Genomic DNA, 19,259 nt, shown 5'->3' on the forward strand with positions numbered 1-19,259 from the left:
CCAGGCCCCCCCGGGAACACTAAAGCTACTCTTGGACCACGGCCCGGCCTCCGTCCGTCTGTCCGCCCGCCCCTCGCCGTCACGTCCGGCCCCTCCTCTGCCGGTTCCGCCCCGGCCATGGCGGTGCCCGCCTGCCTGTGGCTCGTGTTCGGGTTCAGCCCCGAGGAGGCGGCCGGGGAGCCGGGCCCGGGTCCGGGCCCGTGGCGGCTGGAGGCGGGCCCCGAGGGCATCTCCCGCGTGTGGCCCGCCTGGAGCTACGTGGTCGTGGAGACCGGTGAGCGCGCCCGGCCCGCCCGGAGCCCTGGTCCCGTCCCTCCCGCGGGGAAGCGCGGCCCTTGGCCGGCCCGTGCCCGCTCCCCCTGCCGCTCCCCGGTATGGCGGGTCCCGTCCCCGCCGTGCGCTGCCGCGCCGGTCGCCTCGGTTCGTCCTGTCCGCCCCTTCCCCTGAAGCCGGTTCCCCCGGGATGGGACCCCCCAGCGCTCCCACCGCGCCCGTTCTCCCGGGATGGGATCCCCCAGCCTCCCCTAACCCTAACCCTAACCCTAACCGCGTCGCTTCCCCCGGGATGGGACCCCCCAGCCTCCCACCGCGTCGCTTCCCCCGGGATGCTCCCCGCCGGTGCCCCGCTGACGTCCCCGTCCCGTCCCCCGGGCTGTGCCCAGGGCCGGTCGCTGAGATGCCGCCGCGGCAGGCGCGGGGCTGGAGGTGCGGAGCGCGGGGCTGCGGCGGCCGCTGCCGGGCTGGGCCGAGGCGCTGCCGTCCGAGACGCACCTGGTGCTGCGGGGCGCGGCGGCGGCCGTCGCCTGGCGGCGGGAGGCGGCGCTGGGGGCAGCGCTGCAGGGCGAGCCCGCCTGGAGCCGGCCGCTGCCCCCGGAGCCGCCCTGGCGCCGGCCGCTGCCGCTCCTGCCCGGCGGCTTCGCCACGCCGCGGCCGCCCTTCTTCACCGCGCTGCCGGCCGGCGTGCGGGCCCGGCGGCTGGTGCTGGGCACGGAGCACGCCCTGGCACTGGGCGCCGCCGGAGAGGTGTTCTCCTGGGGCGGCGGCAGGTGAGCGGGGCTGAGCGGGCACAGCGGGGCGGCGGGTGGGCCTGCTGGAGCTCCGGGACAAGCACGGTGCTGGTGGGAGGCAGAGAGACCGCTGGGGATGGATGCAGAAGGGATACGGGGGAGTGCCAGTGAGAGGGTGTCAGAATGGGGGTCGCCTCGGGGGCTGAACCCCCATTAGCCTGCACACACTGCCTGGGGCCAGCATATGCCTCCTGCCTTTCCCCTGGGGTGGACTTGGGAATGTTACCTTACAGCTGACAGAAGCATTGGGGTACAGCTGCAGGTGCCCAGTGCTCCCCCACCCGCTGATGGGATCTGTCCCCCACCACAGCCGGGTCCCCCGGCACAGGCATCCCAAATCAAGGCTTCTCTTGGGGGGTGCTGGCCTCGCCATGCCCCCGTTCCCCCTGCGTCCACCCTCGCTGGCCCCATGGGCAGCCCTGTCTCCTCTCTAGGCGCTGGGTCTCTGGCTGCTCACTCCGGCCTCTGCTCTGACTTTTGGCTCCCTCAGGGCAGTCTCCGAGGGTGCTTGGGTCTCTGTATGATCATCAAGGTCCCTGCTCTTTTTATGAGGTGTAGATTGGTTTGCTTAGTCTTTTATTAGATTTTCTGGCTCTGGAATGCAGCATTCTAGGCTTTGGGGGGTTATAGGTGTGAGCTCTTGGTGTTCTCGTGGGTTTTCAGTTTAGAGTAGGTTTGAACAGTTCTAAGAAAAAGAAAACTCCTAGTCTAGGGAACTTCACTGCCTCAGCTAGCTAAACTAATGATGCCGAATTTTGCCCCAAAAGGCGAGAATAACTGCCTAAGAGACTCAGCTTAAGTCAACATAGGCAGGAGGTATTTTATTGCGACGTGTCGGAAAAATCACAAAAGGGATTTCCGAATATCCCGTAACAAAAGCAGGCCTTTTATACAGTTTTGGGTGCAGGGTTACATCATATCACATACATAATCATGTCTGCATGCATATTCATAAGGGGCGTGGTGTAGGCGGAGCGGGGGCGGAGACATCTCTTTTGAGGATCATTTTGGTGGCTGTTCCGGTTGCCTTCATCATGGGCGGGGGTCTCCTGATGAGTCTTCCTCCTTAAACTTTTGAACTCCTATCCTAATATGGTCAATTCCCGGTGTACTTGGCTTGGTCCCCATGGCTTGGCAAGGTTCTTAGGGTCAATTTGACATTGTTGGCTCTGAACATGCTTAGCCCATCAATTCCCCTATCTCTCTTTCATGTTCCATGCTTTAGCCGATTTATTGCTCTATATGTTTCCTAACTTCTATGCTTTTTCAAATACTTCTCATTCCATGTTTTAACTCATTATTTTTTAAAGGCTATTTGTTTTGGGGCTTCACTAACTAAAAAGCAAAGGAGTGCTTTCTCCTGCTGTCTGTGCTGCAGACAACACAGTCTAGGAGAAGGATATGGGGGAGTGAGTGCAGATTTTGAAAACAAACTCTGTTTCTTTTTTACTCCTTTTGCTCTCAGAACAGTCTTTAAAGCGCAGAACTTAGTATCCAGCATAAAGAGAACAGGTGGCGGGGGATACAAGCACGATAAAGTCACTCTGGGACAGGTGTTCATTCGGGGGTGGTCTGTGTATTTGCTGCCCAGTCGGGTTTTCCCAGAAGGTGCTGCAGTGCCACAGGTGCCCTGGATCCCTGCGTTCTGCTGGTGCCTGATGAGGCTTGGCTCCGGGAGCTGGTTGTTCTCAGCTGTGGCGTGGAAGGGTTGCTCTGTTCCTCTTTGCTGCTTAAGACAAGCCCGGCGCTGCTGGTGTGTCACAGAGCTGCGTGCCCTGGCCCAGTGCCCTCCCTGCTGTCATCGCTCAGGAGCGTTTCCCTCCCAGTCCCTGCTCCCCGCTCTCTGCCTCTGGGCTAGCCGGTGGCAGACACAACACTCAGCTTTCATCAGCAGTTGCTGCTTTGCCAGCACTGCATTATTTGGTCCTTCTTCCCTTCAGAGGAAAGGTGTCTACACGTGGGGATGTGTACTTGAGGATTAGCTTTTTTGTAGCTTGGTTATTCAGCACATCTGAGAATCCTCTTACGCCTGCCTGTGCCAGTGTGTCCCGCAGTGTGACAGCTGTGCTGTGTGATAGCCGATAGCTCACCCCTTGTAGCCCCTCTCCTGCTGCTGCCTGTGGTCGGCGTTACCCCCTCGTGAGGGAGTGCCCAGAGCCACTTTCCTGCTGCAGCAGGCCCTTCCGTGCCCCTCAGCTCTCGGTGTCTCTGCCTCAGTCCTCTGCAGATTCCGTATGGAATGTGAACATTCCATTCCTTTCCATTCCACAATGTGAACAGCCTTTCCAGTCCTGAGCTGTCACACTGAAGCTCCCCAGACCAAACAGGCTCCACTCTGCAGCGGAGCTGCTCCTCTCACCCCTACAGCTCCCACCAGCCCCTCCTGCCCCATCTCTGACGACGGCAGCCCCTGGTGCTGTGTCCCACTGCTGCCCATGCAGCCCTGGCTGTAGCTGGTGTTGTGGTGCGGGGCATCACGCTCCCCCTGGCGCTTGGCTTTTCCTGGGGTTAATTCTGCTCAGCTGTGGCTGTTCCCTCAGCTGCTCGGGCTCCGCCAGCCTGGAGCTGGGTTGGTGGCAGCAGGAAGGGCTTGGTGGGGTCTGTGGGCAGGAGGCAGGAGCTGTAGGCGGTGGGCTGTGTGTCTGTCTGTCCGTCCGTCCATCTGTCTGTCTGTCAGTCCGTGTGTGTCCCTGCAGGCACGGGCAGCTGGGCCACGGGCAGCTGGAGGCGGAGCTGCAGCCGCGGCTGGTGGAGGCGCTGGCCGGGGTGCCCATGCGGGCAGTGGCGGCCGGCGGGTGGCATTCGGCCAGCGTCAGCGGTGAGGGCCGGGCCGGGCCGGGCTGGGCTGGGCTGGGCTGCCCTGGGTTGGACGGCTGGACACACTGCTGGCAGCACATGGCCTGGGGGGACCTGGCTGTGTGGGGTGTGGGTGTCCCTGGAGCACCCAGTGCTGCCACAGGTGCGGCCCAGGCTAAGCTCTGCCTGATGTGTTTTTCCCCCACTGCAGAGGCAGGAGACCTGTACATGTGGGGCTGGAACGAGTCGGGGCAGCTGGCCCTGCCCTCCAAAGCGCTGGCAGAGGAGCGAGCGCGGGATGAGGACAAGGGCGCAGGTGGGTGCTGGGGGCATTGACTCAGTGCCATGTGGCCGGGCTGAGGGCAGGGGGCCGGGTTCCTGCACAGCCCTTGCAGCTCAGTGCAGGGCCCGTGCCGTTCAGCCGCCTGTGAGCAATACTGCTGTCACCTCTTGTGCAGGGAGCACCAAGCTGATGCCCTGCCAGGAGCAGCTGGCTGCCCAGGATGCTGCATTCATCTCCATCCAGGCGTTCCCAGCACTGCTGGATCTGCCACAGGACCTGGAGGTCAGCATGGTCAGCTGTGGCTCCCGACACACAGCCGTGGTCACACGTGAGTGTCCAGCGGGGCAGGGGACAGTGCCACGGGGGGCAGGGGCTCTGAGAGGTGCCAGGGCTCACCGGGACCCTCGGGGCAGTGCCCCTGCGGGCAGGGAGCACTGTGGGGGATGGAGCTCCCTGGGTGCTGCCTGATGCTGCTGTCCCTGTTGCAGGAGGCGGGGAGCTCTACACCTGGGGCTGGGGTAAGTGGCACCCCTGCTTTGGGACTGTACAGCCTCCCTGGGAGCAGCTTCTGGTTCCTGTTCTCTCGCCCTTGGCTCTTCTGTCGCTGTACTGTTCTGTCTACACTGGGGCTCTTGTGTTCCCTCCCCACAAACACCAGGAGCAATTGCCCTGTGAGGCCCCAGTGTCATGACTGTTTGTGCAGGTAAATACGGGCAGCTGGGACACGGGAACAACACCAGCTGTGACCAGGCACACCGCGTGGAGCACCTAGTGGCCGAGGGGCTGCGGGTGGAGGAGGTGGTGTGTGGGCCCTGGACCACCTATGTGCGTGTGCGGGAGCATTGAGGGCCCCAGGAGCTGTGGGTGCTGCAGATGGGGGTGAGGGCAGGCTCTGCTCTGCAGGACCAGCTGCAGGACCGCTCTGTGCTCAGGGCAGGGCAGGCAGCCCTCCTGCGGCACAGCCCTCCTGAGTTCAGCCCACAGTGACCTGAGTGACGCGCTGGAGTGGGGGTGCAGCTGCATCAGGGCCAGGGACACCCTGGGGCGGGCTGGATGTGTTCATTAAATTCACTTTTCCATCAGGGCTGCCGTGTTGGTGTGTGCGAGCCGTGTTCCAGCATATCGGGCTCCAGTGAAGCTGTCCTGGGGCGGGGACTGCACGGGGCTGTGCCTGGGTTTGTGTGAGCACGGTGCTCGTTCTGGGGAGTGGCACAGACAGCAGCGCTGGCACAGAGCTGGGGCTGATTCTGCTCCTGTGGGGCGTGCAGAGTAACTCGGGGGGACTGGGACGCACAGCTGGACCAGGGGACGCACAGCAGGTCCGGACTGAGATGCGGCTCTGGCTCGGCACGGTCCGGACTGAGGCTGCGGCCGTGGCTCGCCAGGGCACGCCCGGCTTGCGCAGCCTCTCCCGGTGCGGAGCGGATCGGCTCTGCAGCCCGTTCGGCCAATCAGGGCACAGCAGCGCTAGCTTTTTCAGCCAATCAGGATTCGGGTTGGACTGCTTCTTCAGCCAATCAGGATTCGGATTGGACTGCTTCTTCAGCCAATCCTGATGAGGATTGAAAGTTCGAGGTTTTTGTTTTTTTTTTTTAGCCAATGAGGAAATAATAGGGACGGCTCCTTGTTTGGCCAATCACCGCATGGATTGAAGTGCCAGCTCTTTCAGCCAATCAGAGCTCGGAATTCCAGTTAATTTGGCCAATCCCGGCACAGATTGAGGCCGCTGGACTTGGCCGGAAAAGCAGCAGCCCTGCTCATGATTGGCTGAAACCCCCCAGGCCGCGCCCCGCGGATCTGTGCTGCCCCCGCCTCCCTCGCTCCGCGCAGGGTCCCCCAGACGCGCCCGGAGGCTGGGGCTGTACAAGAACTTTATTTACAACATCTAAAATTTTTTATTTAATAAAAGCACATTTCTAAAGCAGCAACGGATGGGAGCGTTATCCGGGAGCGGGAGCTGCGGCAGGCCCTGCATTGCTGTCGGAGCAGGGCTGCATCACGCGGCATTGTTGGTGGTGGAGTTGAGAACACGGGAGATGCTTTCAGAGCTGGAAGCCTTTGAGAGTTGGCGCTGTGGAAACAAGCGGGGAAACGAGAGGGATGAGGGAAGGGAGGGGGCTGCTGCCTCGCCGCTCAGAGGGGACAGAGAGAGGCAGGCCAGGCCGCCAAAGGGAGATGGAATATAAATTGTATTATGTAGCCAGTGAACATTAATGCCTTTCTTTACTGAAATGTATAAAGAATAGAAAACTTTTGTTAGTGTCACACAATGGTAAATGTCTGGCTCAGCCCAGCCTGATGGGAGGACAGAGGCTGTCCCGGGCCCCCAGGGTCCCCCACCCTGAGAGAGGAAAGCAGCCCCCCTGGAGCCCCTGCTCACTCCACGCGCAGGGGCTCTGCCTTGGAGCTGTCCCTGCACGGCTCTGTCCCCAGCGCTGCTCAGGGCCCTCTGCCACCAGCTCTGCCAGCAGCTCTCCAAGGGGCAGGGGCAGAGGGGACACAGGGGGACACACGGGGGGACACAGGAGGAGCAAAGGTCCTGTGCTGTGCAGTGACAGGGGGGTTAGAAGAGGTGAATTACCGCAAACTCAGAATAGGTGCTGGCAACAGAACTAACGCTGTGGTTATGCTGGGCGGGGGCTCTGGGGGTGCACCCACCACTCAGGGTGGTTCTGTCCAGCTGCAACACATTCTCCTTGTTCTGCTCCCTCAGCCTGCGTCGGGGGGGCTTCACTGCCGGGTGGGTGGGGGTCCGGGTCCGGCTGAACTGTGGGGAGAGGCGGCAGTTATGGGATGCAGGAGCTGAGCACAGGCAGGAGAGCTGCGGCAGCTGCAGCGCCCTCCCCTCTGAGGAGCCAGAGCAGGGTCAGGCTCCAGGGGCTCTCCGGACTCTGCGCTCCAATTCTGGCCCCTGAAACATACAGCACAGAATCACAGAGTCCTGCAATGATGTGGGTGGGAAGGGACGTTAAAGCCCATCTTGTTCCCCTCCCCTGCCATAGGCAAGGACGCTCAGCCCTGTCTGGCAGCCCACACACATTTTGAAGGTCCCTCAAGCTGCAGGCTCAGCACTAAGGAACAGGTGTACTAGAAATATAGGCTAGACTAAGATTTTCTGGAGCACTCCTCCTCCTCCCTAAGGTCCCAGAAACAGGATGACAGCAGCCCCACAGAGCAGACTGCACACAAACAGGGGCTTCTGTCCCCCACGGGCTCAGCAGGGGAGGCAGTGAATGGCGGGGTGACAGCAGAAGAGCGGCACCACCTCAGCTGACCTGTCCCCTGCAGCCCAGCCCCGGCAGGGAGTCCCCAAGGCCCCTCACCTTCTTCCCGGAGGGCGGCAGCCGAGAGGTGGGCGAGTGGGCGAGGGCTGCCCCAAAGGCTGAGCGAACAGTGGTGTTGGACGTGGTGCTGGCGCTGGAGGTGCCGTGCAGCTGAGCAGAGAGCAGAGCACACGTCACACAGGACACCTTCCCTTGCCCTGCACTGCAGCACCCGAGCCGTCCCCACGGGGCCGAGCCAGCCCGAGGCTGCGCTCCAGGCACGCCCAGCCCAGCGCCTGCAGGGACATTTTACCTTGCTTACTTTGGCAGGTGTGTGGGGGCTGAGCATGCGCCGCTTGATGGGCGTGCGGGGGGCGCTGCCGTAGAGCATCTCCGCCTCCATCTCCCGGCTCTTCTTGAGGTGCTGTGGGACACACCTGCACTCACACACTGAGCCCGGGGCTGCTGACGGTGTGACACCGCCAGGCTCCCTGCTGACAGCCTGGCACGGCCACGCAGCAGGAGCTTCAGCACAGAGCCACACAGGGCCAGAGCCAAGCGTCACCTCGGCCCACTCAGACGTGACAGTGCTGCCGCTTCCAAGCTGGGAATGAGCTGGCAGACCCCAGGGCAGTGGCTGGGGCCCAGCAGGGACAGCCCTAGGCTGGCATTCTCAGGCTGGAGCCAGGGACACTCCCTGGTAGGAGCCAACATGCTCAGCTCTGTACTCACCCGCTCCTGCTTCTCCTTCTCCTTCTCCAGCCGGTACTGCTTCCACTGCTCTGACACATACTCCACGAACTGCTGCCCCTTCACCAGGAAAGGTCCCTTGAACTCCTCCTCCCATGTCTGGACCTTCCTCTCCAGCTCCTCCTGCAGCTGATCAGGACACGAGGGCAGTGTAGGGGCTGCCCTGACCGCAGGTGTCCCCACACCCAAGGATCCCTTTTCCTCTGTCAGTGGGACCACAGGTCCTTCCCCAGGGCTGGACCTACCCTGGACAGCGTCTTCTGCAGCTTTGCTCGCTGCTTCTCCTCCTTCAGAAGGTTTCCTCCTCGATTGGTGAAGCGACTGGGGTCATTTGCTTTACTCTGATAGAGAAGGGTGGTCAGGAGAGGCACAGACACACCACCCAAACCCCTCAACCTCACAGGTGAAGGCCCCAGAGGAGCCAGCCCTGCACAAACACCCCAGTGCTCGAAACACAGCACCTCATCCCTGCACTGGCCCCCCATGGCTCCCCAGGGGCTCCCTGCTCCTTCCAGAGCGCTGTCCCAGGGGAGCAGAGGCACAGCCTGACCCACAGCTCCCCATGCTCCTGCCTGGACAATACCTCCAGCTCCAGGAACAGCTTCCAGTTCTCCTCCCACTTCTGAACAGCCTGAAACAGATCTTTGTGTCTTTCATAGTGGATCTTCATCTTTCCCACCTCAGCGTCATGCAGCTCGAGCAGGGTCTCTGTGTAATCCTCTGGAGGGGCACAAGAGCCAGGTCAGGGGGCTGCTGGAAGCCCTGGGATCCCTCCCCACATCTGCCGGCCCAGCCAGCACCCACCATCATAGAAGGGGCTGAACCTTTCCCTCTGCTCTTGGCTGTAGAAGCATTTGTCCCAGTAGTCAGCCAGCTCTGCCCGGATGGCGTGGATGACGGATTTCATGTTCTGCAGCTTCAGCTCCTCCAGACGGTCCACCTCCTGCTGCAGCTGCCCCGGAGCAGAGCAAGGTCAGCGAGGAGAGGGGAGAACAGAGGGGAGAACAGCGTTCATCTTCTGCATGAGCCGCTCTCTAGGGGAAGCAGCTGCAGCACCAGCCTCCAGCTCCTCTCTCCACAAAGGCAGAATTTCCCCGCTCCCCTCAGCCCTCACTGAGCAGCCAGGAGCACGAGAGCCCCCGGGGCTGCTGCCCCAGCCCTGTCCCGTGAGCACAGCAGGGTCTTACAGCTCTCCTGGTGCGGGCTCTGGAGCCGGCCAGGTGCACGGCCGAGGAGTCTCTCTGCTCCTGCGGGATCTGCAACCGCTCCCAGAGCGCCAGGATCCGCGAGCGCAGCTCCGCACACAGCGCCTCGTTCAGGGCCCGCCGCCGTTCCAGCTGCACACGGGAGGGAAGGGGAGTGTGGGGTCAGCGCAGCCTCCGGCTCTGCTGCACCCACTGAGCCTCCTGGTGTGCTGGGGCTTCTCCTAAGCTACACCCCACTGGCTCCTTCCCCTGTTCCTATGCCTCAACACAGGTGCTCCTGAGCTCTCCCTCCCTTTTCCCTGACAGAGCCTCAGCTCAATACTGCCTGGAGATCAAGGTCAGCAGGGAGGCCAATGGGGGAGAGGGGCACCTTGTGGGGGTGTGTGTGGGAGAGGAGAACATCTCACGGCACGGCTGAATTAAACATCTATGGATATTATGCAAAAGCCTTTTTTGCTTCTTTACCCTGGACTTTACTAGCAGCAATTCAAACTGCAACACACCGTGGCACACGAGAGCCCCTCAGTGCCCCTGGAAGTGTGCTCTAACACACAGCAGCCTTGCCAGAACCCAGCAGCTGCTCTTGCATCGCGGTGGCAGCCCCAGTACTGGCCCAGAGCACTGCGTACCTGCTGCAGCAGGTTCTGGAGGGCCATGATGTTGTCCTCAGACAGGCAGAACGCCTCCTCATCCTCACACACCACGTCCCGCTCAAAGCTGGTGTCCGGGGTGTGGTCCAGCTCCTCCATGAGCAGAACGATCTGACGCTTGTTGCTGACAAATTCTTCCCGCCTTTGCTCCTGGGGTGGGGGCAGTGTCAGAAGCAGGGGCCCCCTGTGGGCGCCTCAGCGACCCCTGAGCCCCAGGCTCACCTTCAGGGTGTTGAGGGAGGCCACGTGGCGCCGGTAGCGGTCCAGGTCGTCCAGGCTGGGCACGCTGCTGGTGTCGATGGAGAACAGGGCTGTGCACAGGATGTCACACAGGGCCCGGTCCTGCTCCTGCAGGGCCTTCAGCTCCTGCTTACGGTCCCGCTTCTGCTTCTGCAGGACCTCCACACACGTGCGCAGGTTCTTCTCCATCTGCAGGATGGTACTTTCTTCCGTCTGCAAAAGGCCAGAAATCAGCTCTGTTCCACATTTTGCTAGCAGCCGGCTCATGCTTGGGAGTTTTTATACAAACACCACAGCCACCAGGCCTGGGTGTGAGTGAGATGTTCCCCAGGAAGGTGCATGAACACCAGCAACATGCCAAACAAGGTGCTGGAGAGCACCACACAGCCACCTCCCAATGCCTGGCCTGTGAGGAGCCACAAAGCCCTCGTCTCTACCAAGGACCCAGAAAAGCAGTTCTGAATAGATATTTGCCTTCTGAGCTCTGGCCTCTTGGGACACCCAGGCAGAGCCAGGATCCCCCGCCTCACCTCAAAGGGGCCCAGCTGGAGCTCCCGGCACAGGGTGTCCAGCTCCTTCCTGCACAGGGCGATGCTCTTGAGCAGACGCTCCTTCAGGCTTTCCTCCTCCGCCACCATCATGTCCAGGAGGCTCTGCACACGGGTGTGGTTAGAGGCAGGGCGTGGGAACCGAGCGCGGCCAGGGCAGCGGGACCACGGCGAGGGACCCGCGGCTGGGCCCGAGCGGGGCGAGGGCAGAGCGCGGTAACAGCCGGGCAGGGACCCCCGGCGCTCGCGGCAGCCCCGGCCCCGTGCTGAGCCGCGAGAGAGCGGCGCTGGGTGGGCTCAGGCCGAGCCGCTCGGGCCGCGGGCTGCCGCTGCCTGCAGCAGGTGCGCGGCCCAACAGAAGAACCGGTGGCCCTCACCTTGATGTGCTTCCTGACGACGTCCGTGCGCTCCAGGCGCTGCTCCTCGGGAATGCCGATCTCCTCCCAGATGTCCCGCAGCGCGGCCAAGGCGCGGTTCAGGCAGGACACGGCCTCGTTGGCCAGCGCCTCGCTGGGCACGGCGGGGCCGTCAGCGGCACGGCCGGGCCGGGGCCCAAGAGCCGGCGAGCCCCGCCCGTCCCGCCGGCATCTCCCGCCGCGCCCCGCAGCGCCTCCGCCCCGCCGCACCCCAGCCCCCCGTTACCCCCACCGGTTCATCCCCGGCTCCCGTTCCCGACCCCGATGTCCCCCCGTTATCCCGGTTATCGCGGTTATGCCGGCTCCGGTGCCGCACCTTTTCCTCACCGCTCCCCGCTCCATCGCTGCGCGCCGCCGATTCAAACTGACTGGCTGCCGCGCCGCCGCGGCCCCGCCCACAACCGCCACCCGGGCCGCGCCCCCGAGCCGCCCCCAGCCAATGGCAGTGCAGAGCCTTGGGCGCTGCCAGCCAATCCGAAGCGAGACCGCCGCCGCGTCCTGAGCGGTAACGGCGCCCCCGCGCGGCCGCATTTGGACACCGCACCGTGACTGCGCCCGGGCGGAGCCCGCGCGTCCCCGCCGGGCCCTGCGCCGCGGCATCCACCGGGCCCGCCGGCCCGCAGCGGCCCCGGCATCACGGCTGCCCCGCGGGTCGCGCTCGCATACAGACAGGCGCAGGCCAGGTCGTTGTCAGCAGAATCTTTACTGGCAGGCTGCCCTCAGGGCTCAGGCCTTGGCCTCGATCATGGCCTCCATCATGCGGGCGCTGTTGGTGATGGCCGTGGTCAGGAAGATGAACTTGCACCCTGCAGGAAAGGCCTGTCAGTGCCCCAGCCGGGCAGTGCCGGCACTGCCAGCCCCGTCCCCGCGGGCTCCAGCCTGAGCACGGAGCACAGAGCACGGAGGATGGAGCGTGGAACACAGAGCTCCAAGCACAGAGCACAAGGCATGGAGCAGAGCTCAGAGCACGAAGCCTGCCCGGCTGCGGGGCAGCCCCGGGCTCCTGCCCTGCCCAGGCCGCTCGTACCTCTCTCCTTGCCCAGGAAGCGGAGCGCTGCGATCTCAGAGAAGGTGCAGCCCCCCAGGAACACGGCGAGGATGACGCGCTGGCAGTCCCAGGCGGGGTTGTCCTCCACGGCGCTGTCTGCAGAGGGAAGGGCACTGTAGGCCATGCCACCCCCCACAAGGAGGCCGAATGCCAGCGGGCAGCCCTGCTGCCCCCAGCCCCGCTACCTGACACTGAGAACTCGTTGCCGTTGAGCAGCCGCACGACCTCCTCCAGGCCCTGCCAGCCGCGGCGCTCCAGCACCTGAGGGACAGCACGGCAGGGTTGGGCTGGCTGCAGGGCAATGCTCGGGGGGCTCTCGGGGCACACGGCCACCACCAGCTCTAGCCCTGGGCACTACTGGGCGCCCCAGAAGGAGGCAGGGCTGAGGGGATGTGCCCAGCTCTGTCCCACGGCAGGTGAGCTCACCTGCTCAATGATCTTGCAGCTCAGGGGCACGTAGGCCCCGCCAAAGACATAGGCCATGTCTCGAGGCATTTTGAGGTCATACTCGCCATCCAGCCGAGGGATCTGCAGTGACAGGTGCAGGGGTGAGGAGACACAGACACTCGGAGCACAGCTCTGTCCCCACCGTGCCAGAGCCGAGCCAGCATCACATGGCCTGGGTGGGCTGTGCAGCAGAGGCCAGGGACAGAAATGTCCCTGAAATGTGCCAGAAATGTCACCTTGCCGGCAGCCTAGGACCCCTGCCCAGGATGGAGGACACGGGGCTGCCTGCCCAGCGCCACTGCAGTGTCTGAAGGGGCAAGGAAAGCCCCAGCACTGGCAGGGCCAGGGCAGAGTGGGGAGCTGGCAGTGGCCCCCAGCCCCAGGAGAAGCCCCCAGGCTGCCTGGAGCCGCTGCAGCAGCTCTGGCCCTGAGCTGTGTGCCCCTGGGGTGCCAGGCCTGCAGCCTGGGCACGGGCTAAGCAGAGCTCTGTGCTCTGTGGCACTGTGTCCAGCCAGCAGCCCTTGAGGACGTACCAACCCCAGCTTCTTGCTTATGGCTCGGAAATTGCTCTTCCTGGCCAAAGAACTGAATGCATCCGTGATCTTTCCTGGAAAACATGACAAGGAGAAACACCTTGGGAGGCTCTGTCTGGACGGCGGAGCCAGGCTGGCAGCGCTGTGCAGCGCTGTGTGCTCTGGAGAATGCCGTGGTGCTGCCAGCCCTGGTGCCCCAGAGCAGAGCCCCCTGTCCTGCCCTGTCTGCAGCACCATCGCTGGCTGTGTGCCTCCAGCCAGAGCTGGGCCAGCAGCTCCCCTTCCCGGCTCCAGGACACGGGGCAGGGGCTGGCTCACCTGCAGCACGGTCTGTCACCAGCTTGCTGACTTTGCTCTCCACGGCTGTCAGCGTCTCCCCGGCTGCCTGCTCGGTCAGCAGCCCGATGCGCTTCAGGTTGTGGAAGGTCAGCAAGTGCTCGGGCCCGTAGCTCTGTGAGCGGGAGCAGCATCAGATCAGCGTGGGCCCCTTGGTGAGCACAGGCAGCACACGGGCTGCCCCTCTGAGGCAGGGCCCAGGCTGCTCGGAGCCCCCAGCAGGCACAGGGCAGGGGCAGCCTGGGGCTCAGGGGGGCTGTGCAGGCAGGCAGGGTCCGTGCTGGGGCTCACGTTCAGCTGTGCACCAGGGCCCAGCCCCTTGTGGCCGGGAGCACGGGGAGGGGACCCCGCCCGGCCCAGCTCTCACTCACCTGCAGGTACTGGGTTTTCAGGGAGCGGTAGTCCTTGGGGATGAGACCTGCGGGGAGCAGCGGGTGAGCTGTGTGCCAGGCTGGGTGCCCTGCTGGCCCCGCAGAGCGCAGCACTCACCGTTTTCAGTGATGGACAGGAGGCACATGAGGCGCAGGCTCTCGACGGGGGACACCTGTGGGAATGGGGTTAAGGGATACACCTGTGGGAGCAGGGTTGGGGGGCAGCGCGGTGCTCCTGCTGCAGCCAGCAGCCCCTGCTCTCACCTGGCGGTCGATGTGCTCCTCGATGAAGCTGGTGCTCTCACGGACGTCAAAGCCCTCCAGCAGTGCTGTGGCAGGGGCACGGGCAGCGTCACGCCAGGGCTCCTGCCAGCCTGCTGGGCTCTGCTGCCCTCCCAGCACCCCAGGGAATGGCCCCCAGCCCACCACACAGTCCCTCTCAGAGTGCAGCCTGACCCTGCTGAGGAGCTTGGGACACCCCCGAAAGAAGGGGCTGCAAGGACGGGGCCACACAGGGCACACCAGGCACGAGGGTGGCCTGGGGCCAGCGAGGCCATGCCTCAGAGTGGGACAGACACGCAAGGAGCAGCACTCACAGTGTTCAGCCTTGATGGTCTCCTGGAAGTCCTGCTTGGTTTTCTTTTTCATGATAGACTCACAGGCACCGATATCTACACAGGCAAGAGACACAGTGCCTTTGAGAGGAAAGCAGCCCCTGCCCCGTCCCTGCCGGGCACACCCAGGGCCCCCTGCCCCTGCTTTGCCCCCAGCCCCAGCAGCACAGCCCAGGGCCCCTCCTGCCCCTCGGTTCCTACGCAGGCTCAGCAGGCGATGCTCCTGCTTCAGTCCCTTCAGCTCCTGGGACACAAAGTCCTTCATCTGCTTGATGTCCATGCCCCGGCGCCGCTGCGAGAGGGAGAGCAGGGGCTGTGCCCAGGCTGCACTGGGAGGGTGCCCAGGCTGCACTGGGGCGGTGCCCAGGCTGCACTGGGGCGGTGCCCAGGCTGCATGGGGGCTGTGCCCAGGCTGCACTGGGGGATGCCCAGGCTGCACAGGGGCTGTGCCCAGGCTGCACTGGGGGATGCCCAGGCTGCACGGGGGCTGTGCCCAGGCTGCACGGGGGCTGTGCACCATCCCAGGGTGACACTCACGTCGTACTGTGCCTGCAGGTTCCGTGACTTCTGGCTCAGGAAGCCAAAGACGTTGGAGAAGTGCTCGTTCCGGATCTGGCTGAACACCTGCGCGAGCAGCACAGCTGCCAGGGCCCGGCCAGCTGCAGCCCCAGGACAGAGCCAGGGCCAATGCCCCCCACACCCCACACAGCCTGCTGGCAGTGCCACCCGTGCCCCCCAGCCCTGGCTGGCAGCACAGCAGCCCGTGTCAGCGTGTCCCTCTGAGCCAGGCCACACCAGGTCTGGGAAAAGCTCCTCAAGGGTCAGCCCTGAGGGTCCCCCCCAGCTCAGCAGAAACTCTCTCTCTTCCTAGGAACTAGCACTGTCTAACCAGCTACTGTCTTTTAATAAACAGCCTGGGAAAATTATTTTTGTAACCTGAATAAAGACCCAAGTGGAGTAATATTTTCATTGTCAAATTCCATAGTCAAATACCAACCTGAATTGTGGCCAGAATGGAAAATTACTATGAACCTCGTGAATCAACAGGAGGGTCTGCTGTATTCCTTTCCTACCCTTGGGATTCCCCCCTCATTCCCCACCTCCACCTCCACAGAGATATTTTTGATTTGATTTTGGTTTGGATGCATTGATTTATAATTTTTTTTTCATCTGTGTGCTTTAACCATTTAGAACTTTGCCAACGAATTTTGTCAAGCTGCAGTTTTATATTAAACCTGGTTTTGCGCATAGCTGTGCTGGGGATTCCCTTAGTGACCTTAAAGCACTCCTCTGTGGCACAGCGCTGCACGCAGGGACTCTGACAGGTTCAGGAGCGGAGCTGCACCAGGTTTCTGTGCTCTCTGTGCCTGAACCATGCTCCCAGGGCCCAGCAGCCCCAGCCACTCCTGCTCAGCCTTAGGGGGGAATGGTTCACTCTGCCTCCTCCCACCAAGGGATCCCCCGAGCCTTGTGAGGACTCACTTTGTCCTGGGAATTGAGCAGCACTTTAATACTCTTGTCAGAAGAGGTGACATCTGGCCCAAAATCCACGCTGCCTGCAGGGAAAAGCCAAGAGCTGCTTTGTCCCAGACACAGCAACATTCCCACATGCGCGAGCCTTGCTGAAAGAGGCAGCACAGACAGGGGATGCCAGCCCAGTCTCTTGGGAAAAGAGAGGATGACCTCCAGCAGCACACTGGGACTGTCCCTGTGGGAACAGCACTGTGCCTGACAATGCCAGGCACAAACCTGCACAAAACCTGCTGGCCAGGTGAGTGCAGAGCCCCGTTCTGTGAGTGCAGAGCCCCGTTCTGTGAGTGCAGAGCCCGTGCTGGGAGTGCAGAGCCCCATTCTGGGAGTGCAGAGCCCCTTCTGTGAGTGCAGAGCCCCTTCTGTGAGTGCAGAGCCCCGTTCTGTGAGTGCAGAGCCCCATTCTGGGAGTGCAGAGCCCCGTGCTGTGAGTGCAGAGCTCCTTCTGTGAGTGCAGAGCCCCGTTCTGTGAGTGCAGAGCCCCATTCTGGGAGTGCAGAGCCCCGTGCTGTGAGTGCAGAGCCCGTGCTGTGAGTGCAGAGCCCGTGCTGTGAGTGCAGAGCCCCGTGCTGTGAGTGCAGAGCCCGTGCTGTGAGTGCAGAGCCCCGTGCTGTGAGTGCAGAGCCCGTGCTGTGAGTACAGAGCCCGTTCTGTGAGTGCAGAGCCCGTTCTGTGAGTGCAGAGCCCGTGCTGTGAGTGCAGAGCCCGCGCCCTGCCCTCGCCCCGTACCACACTTGATGCGGAAGGTGTCATCCACGAGCCCCTCGTAGACCACCTGGGAGCAGAGCGCTGTCACGTAGTCGGTGTCTGCAGGGAGAGCACGGCCGGGCTGCCCTCCCGCTCCTCCTGCTGCCCCAGGGGCTCTCCTGCCCCTCTGGGATGTGCCGCCCCTGCCTCAGCCCACCTCTGTCCATGAGGAACACGTGTCCAATCTCGGGCTTCCTGCCCTGCCCTTCGCCGTCGCTCTCCTCCTCCAGGTCCCGCCACAGCTCGTAGCTCATCTGTGAGGGGCACAGGGTGCCAGGGCAGGGCACAGCCCGGGCTCCCAGCCAGGGCCCGGGCACACAGCGGGACTGACGGCCAAGGCCAGGCACCAACACTCCCACACTCCCACCCTCAGGGCACGGGGCTCCACCACGCCCAGCGAGCTGCAGCCGCCCCTGCGCTGCCCACCCTGGCACACGGGACCCCCATGGGCAGTGACAGCTCCGATGTGCTGTGCTGCCCCGTGGCTGACGGGGCCCAGGACCCTGCCAGCCGCAGCCCCATGGGCCCCCCGTGCCAGCCCCACCTTGGCACAGCGGCCGATGCCGTGGGTCTTCCCAAAGGGGCCATAGAGGGAGTTGAGCAGCTGCAGGGCTCTGGCAACGGGGTTGATCCAGCGGTGATCTCCCTCCTGGCGAGCAGGCAGGCAGTGTGGGCAGCTGCCTGGGCACGGCTGCCAGGGCAGGGCTGGGAGCTCCATCCCCGGCACACGGCAGAACTGCCCCGAGGCTGCCCGGGCAGGGCAGAGGGGCCAGCTCGGGCTGAGCCACCCCTGCCCAGCAAAAGCTGCCCCTGGGAGCAGACTGAGGGCTGAGTGGGGCACCACACACCTCCTCCTGTCCCCAGCCCCAGAGAGGCAGAGGGACAGGAGGGGCTGTCACCCTTGACATGTCCCACTGACCAGAAAGTAGTCACGGAAGAACTCGGGCAGCTCCATGCTAATGATGTCCTCATCCAGGGGCAGCAGGTAGAAGGACCATTCATCGCAGGTGACATCTGTGTGCAGGACAGGGACAGGGGACACTTATGCAGCCCTGGGCAGGAACAGCCCCAGGAATCAGAGCAGCCCCAGAACAGGGCCTGTGGAGCTCCAGACAGGACGGGGGCAGGACCCTCTCTCCTCTCCTCGGGCAGAGGAGAGGGGCTGTGCTGCGTGGGCACACATTGGCCTGCAGGCTGGCAGCCAGCCTCGAGAGAGCCTGTGTTCCCTGCCCACACGGGGATCCCAGCACTGGGATGTAACTGGGATCCTCTGGTGTCACTCCCCGGACCAGCCCTGCAGCCCCACTCACCACCAAAGACCCCCTCTTCCTCCAGCACCATCTCGCAGGCATAGAACTGCAAAGGAAGGAAGGGGAGACCCTCAGGGCCAGGCAGGCTCTAAGCAGGAAAAGGTCTGCAGCGGCCCAGCGTCTTCCCAGGGTCACAACACTTGGGTTTACGCAAACATTTCTGGGTTAAAAACTAACAATTTTTGGTGCCTACAGAGGAGTGGAAAGTGCAAATGGGCATCACCGTGGGTCCTACTGACCTTCTGGGGGCTGAAGATGATTTTGTACTTCCTGCTCCTGCCCGACATCTTGTCAGCGTTGACGATATCTGTGGACACCCCGCAGAGCCCCTGCACAGCCGCCCCCCGCCCGGCCCGGCTCCCCCCGGCCCGCAGAGCCCCTCGGGCGGAGCCCCGGCCCCGGCCGCGGCCCGGCCGCACTCACCGGCGATGAACCTCATGGTCCTGACCCGCGGCCGCACCAGGAAGCAGAACCTGCACCGAGAGGGGCCTCTCGTACCGGGCCGCGGGACCCTCCCTGCCCTGCCCTGCCCGGGCACTCACTGGTCGCTGGCGCCGGGGGCCGGCCGTGTCTCCACCTTGTACAGCTTGTCCACGTCGTGCTGCTGCGGGGACAAGCGCGGCGTGGGCGCGGGCGGCGGCGGGCGGCGGGCGCGGGCGGCCCGAGCGGCCCCGCGGTACCTTCAGGATGGACACGTTGGCGATGCGGTCCAGGGGGCTCATCAGGTCGGCCTCGATGAACAGGTCCTTCTTGCCGGGCAGCTGCGGGCAGGCGGGCATGGGCGGACACCAGGCGGATGCCCCGAGCCGCGTCCGCCCCGGCTCCCGACCCGCGCCCGGGGCCGGTGCCGATCCCGCCGACCCCCAGCGCCCGCCCCGGTGAGGGATGCCCGCCCCGGTGGGGGATGCCCCCGGACCTGCTCCAGCAGGTAGACGAGCTGGTCTCGGGCCAGCCGCTTCAGGATGCCGAAGTCCGGCGGTTCGGGCGCGTCGCGCCGCCCGGCGAGGGCCATGGCGGGGACCGCGGCGCCACCGGAACGCCCGGGCGCGGGCGCGGAGCGGCCGGAACTCGGCAGCGGCGGAACCACGCAATACCATGGCAACGC

General features: G+C 63.8%; 3 protein-coding genes across 9 annotated transcripts; 1 reads left to right on the forward strand and 2 right to left on the reverse strand.

The window, feature by feature from the left end:
- The first annotated feature begins 108 nt into the window (after positions 1–108).
- RCCD1 (RCC1 domain containing 1) lies at positions 109–5,891 on the forward strand. 3 transcript variants are annotated; one of them, XM_074549027.1, is made up of 7 exons: positions 109–274; positions 692–1,046; positions 3,764–3,885; positions 4,075–4,179; positions 4,322–4,474; positions 4,635–4,664; positions 5,743–5,891. In XM_074549027.1, exons 1-7 carry the CDS (start codon positions 118–120, stop codon positions 5,796–5,798), a joined length of 978 nt encoding a protein of 325 aa, XP_074405128.1. In that variant the 5' UTR covers positions 109–117; the 3' UTR covers positions 5,799–5,891. The 3 variants fall into 3 exon arrangements, with proteins under 3 accessions (XP_074405128.1, XP_074405127.1, XP_074405129.1); XM_074549026.1 differs by lacking the exon at positions 5,743–5,891 and adding an exon at positions 4,850–5,230; XM_074549028.1 differs by lacking the exon at positions 5,743–5,891 and adding an exon at positions 4,805–4,993.
- A 126-nt stretch (positions 5,892–6,017) lies between these two features.
- PRC1 (protein regulator of cytokinesis 1) lies at positions 6,018–11,818 on the reverse strand. 4 transcript variants are annotated; one of them, XM_074548995.1, is made up of 14 exons: positions 11,535–11,818; positions 11,180–11,312; positions 10,785–10,907; positions 10,237–10,467; positions 9,994–10,164; positions 9,347–9,496; positions 8,964–9,111; positions 8,743–8,879; positions 8,405–8,500; positions 8,142–8,288; positions 7,732–7,833; positions 7,470–7,580; positions 6,728–6,913; positions 6,018–6,217 (listed from the first exon to the last, which is right to left on the reverse strand). In XM_074548995.1, the coding sequence occupies exons 1-14, from the start codon at positions 11,816–11,818 to the stop codon at positions 6,143–6,145; spliced, it is 2,094 nt and encodes a 697-aa protein (XP_074405096.1). In that variant the 3' UTR covers positions 6,018–6,142. The 4 variants fall into 4 exon arrangements, with proteins under 4 accessions (XP_074405096.1, XP_074405098.1, XP_074405097.1 ...); XM_074548997.1 differs by having other exon boundaries at positions 6,805–6,913; positions 7,723–7,833; XM_074548996.1 differs by having other exon boundaries at positions 6,764–6,913; positions 7,723–7,833.
- An 84-nt stretch (positions 11,819–11,902) lies between these two features.
- On the reverse strand, positions 11,903–19,257 carry LOC106629979 (vacuolar protein sorting-associated protein 33B). 2 transcript variants are annotated; one of them, XM_074549006.1, is made up of 23 exons: positions 19,071–19,257; positions 18,835–18,915; positions 18,697–18,755; positions 18,578–18,627; positions 18,394–18,461; positions 18,155–18,200; positions 17,764–17,858; positions 17,389–17,493; positions 17,002–17,098; positions 16,827–16,904; positions 16,050–16,123; positions 15,105–15,191; positions 14,769–14,859; positions 14,550–14,624; positions 14,218–14,282; positions 14,072–14,126; positions 13,954–14,000; positions 13,565–13,697; positions 13,247–13,320; positions 12,693–12,794; positions 12,452–12,527; positions 12,246–12,362; positions 11,903–12,024 (listed from the first exon to the last, which is right to left on the reverse strand). In XM_074549006.1, exons 1-23 carry the CDS (start codon positions 19,164–19,166, stop codon positions 11,945–11,947), a joined length of 1,851 nt encoding a protein of 616 aa, XP_074405107.1. In that variant the 5' UTR covers positions 19,167–19,257; the 3' UTR covers positions 11,903–11,944. The 2 variants fall into 2 exon arrangements, with proteins under 2 accessions (XP_074405107.1, XP_074405106.1); XM_074549005.1 differs by having other exon boundaries at positions 18,697–18,758; positions 19,071–19,256.
- Between the last annotated feature and the right edge of the window lie 2 nt (positions 19,258–19,259).

This window comes from Zonotrichia albicollis, chromosome 11 (genome assembly GCF_047830755.1).
Source record: "Zonotrichia albicollis isolate bZonAlb1 chromosome 11, bZonAlb1.hap1, whole genome shotgun sequence".
Classification (NCBI taxonomy): Eukaryota; Metazoa; Chordata; class Aves; order Passeriformes; family Passerellidae; genus Zonotrichia; species Zonotrichia albicollis.

What these genes read in the sequence shown, in the direction of transcription:
- PRC1 (XM_074548994.1), bottom strand. Translation starts at nt 11,818, where the DNA reads ATGCCGCGGCGCAGGGCCCGGCGGGGACGCGCGGGCTCCGCCCGGGCG. An exon ending in TGCAGAAGACGCTGTCCAGG is followed by an intron (nt 8,289 to 8,404) that starts GTAGGTCCAGCC and finishes TGTCCTGATCAG; the next exon opens with CTGCAGGAGGAGCTGGAGAG. An exon ending in CACCTGCCAAAGTAAGCAAG is followed by an intron (nt 7,581 to 7,722) that starts GTAAAATGTCCC and finishes CTCTCTGCTCAG; the next exon opens with CTGCACGGCACCTCCAGCGC.
- LOC106629979 (XM_074549005.1), bottom strand. Translation starts at nt 19,166, where the DNA reads ATGGCCCTCGCCGGGCGGCGCGACGCGCCCGAACCGCCGGACTTCGGC. An exon ending in ACCTGCAGGCACAGTACGAC is followed by an intron (nt 14,860 to 15,104) that starts GTGAGTGTCACC and finishes TCCCTCTCGCAG; the next exon opens with CGGCGCCGGGGCATGGACAT. An exon ending in TGAAAACCCAGTACCTGCAG is followed by an intron (nt 13,698 to 13,953) that starts GTGAGTGAGAGC and finishes TCCCGCTCACAG; the next exon opens with AGCTACGGGCCCGAGCACTT.
- RCCD1 (XM_074549026.1), top strand. Translation starts at nt 118, where the DNA reads ATGGCGGTGCCCGCCTGCCTGTGGCTCGTGTTCGGGTTCAGCCCCGAG. An exon ending in CTACGTGGTCGTGGAGACCG is followed by an intron (nt 275 to 691) that starts GTGAGCGCGCCC and finishes CCGCCGCGGCAG; the next exon opens with GCGCGGGGCTGGAGGTGCGG. An exon ending in GCATTCGGCCAGCGTCAGCG is followed by an intron (nt 3,886 to 4,074) that starts GTGAGGGCCGGG and finishes CCCCCACTGCAG; the next exon opens with AGGCAGGAGACCTGTACATG.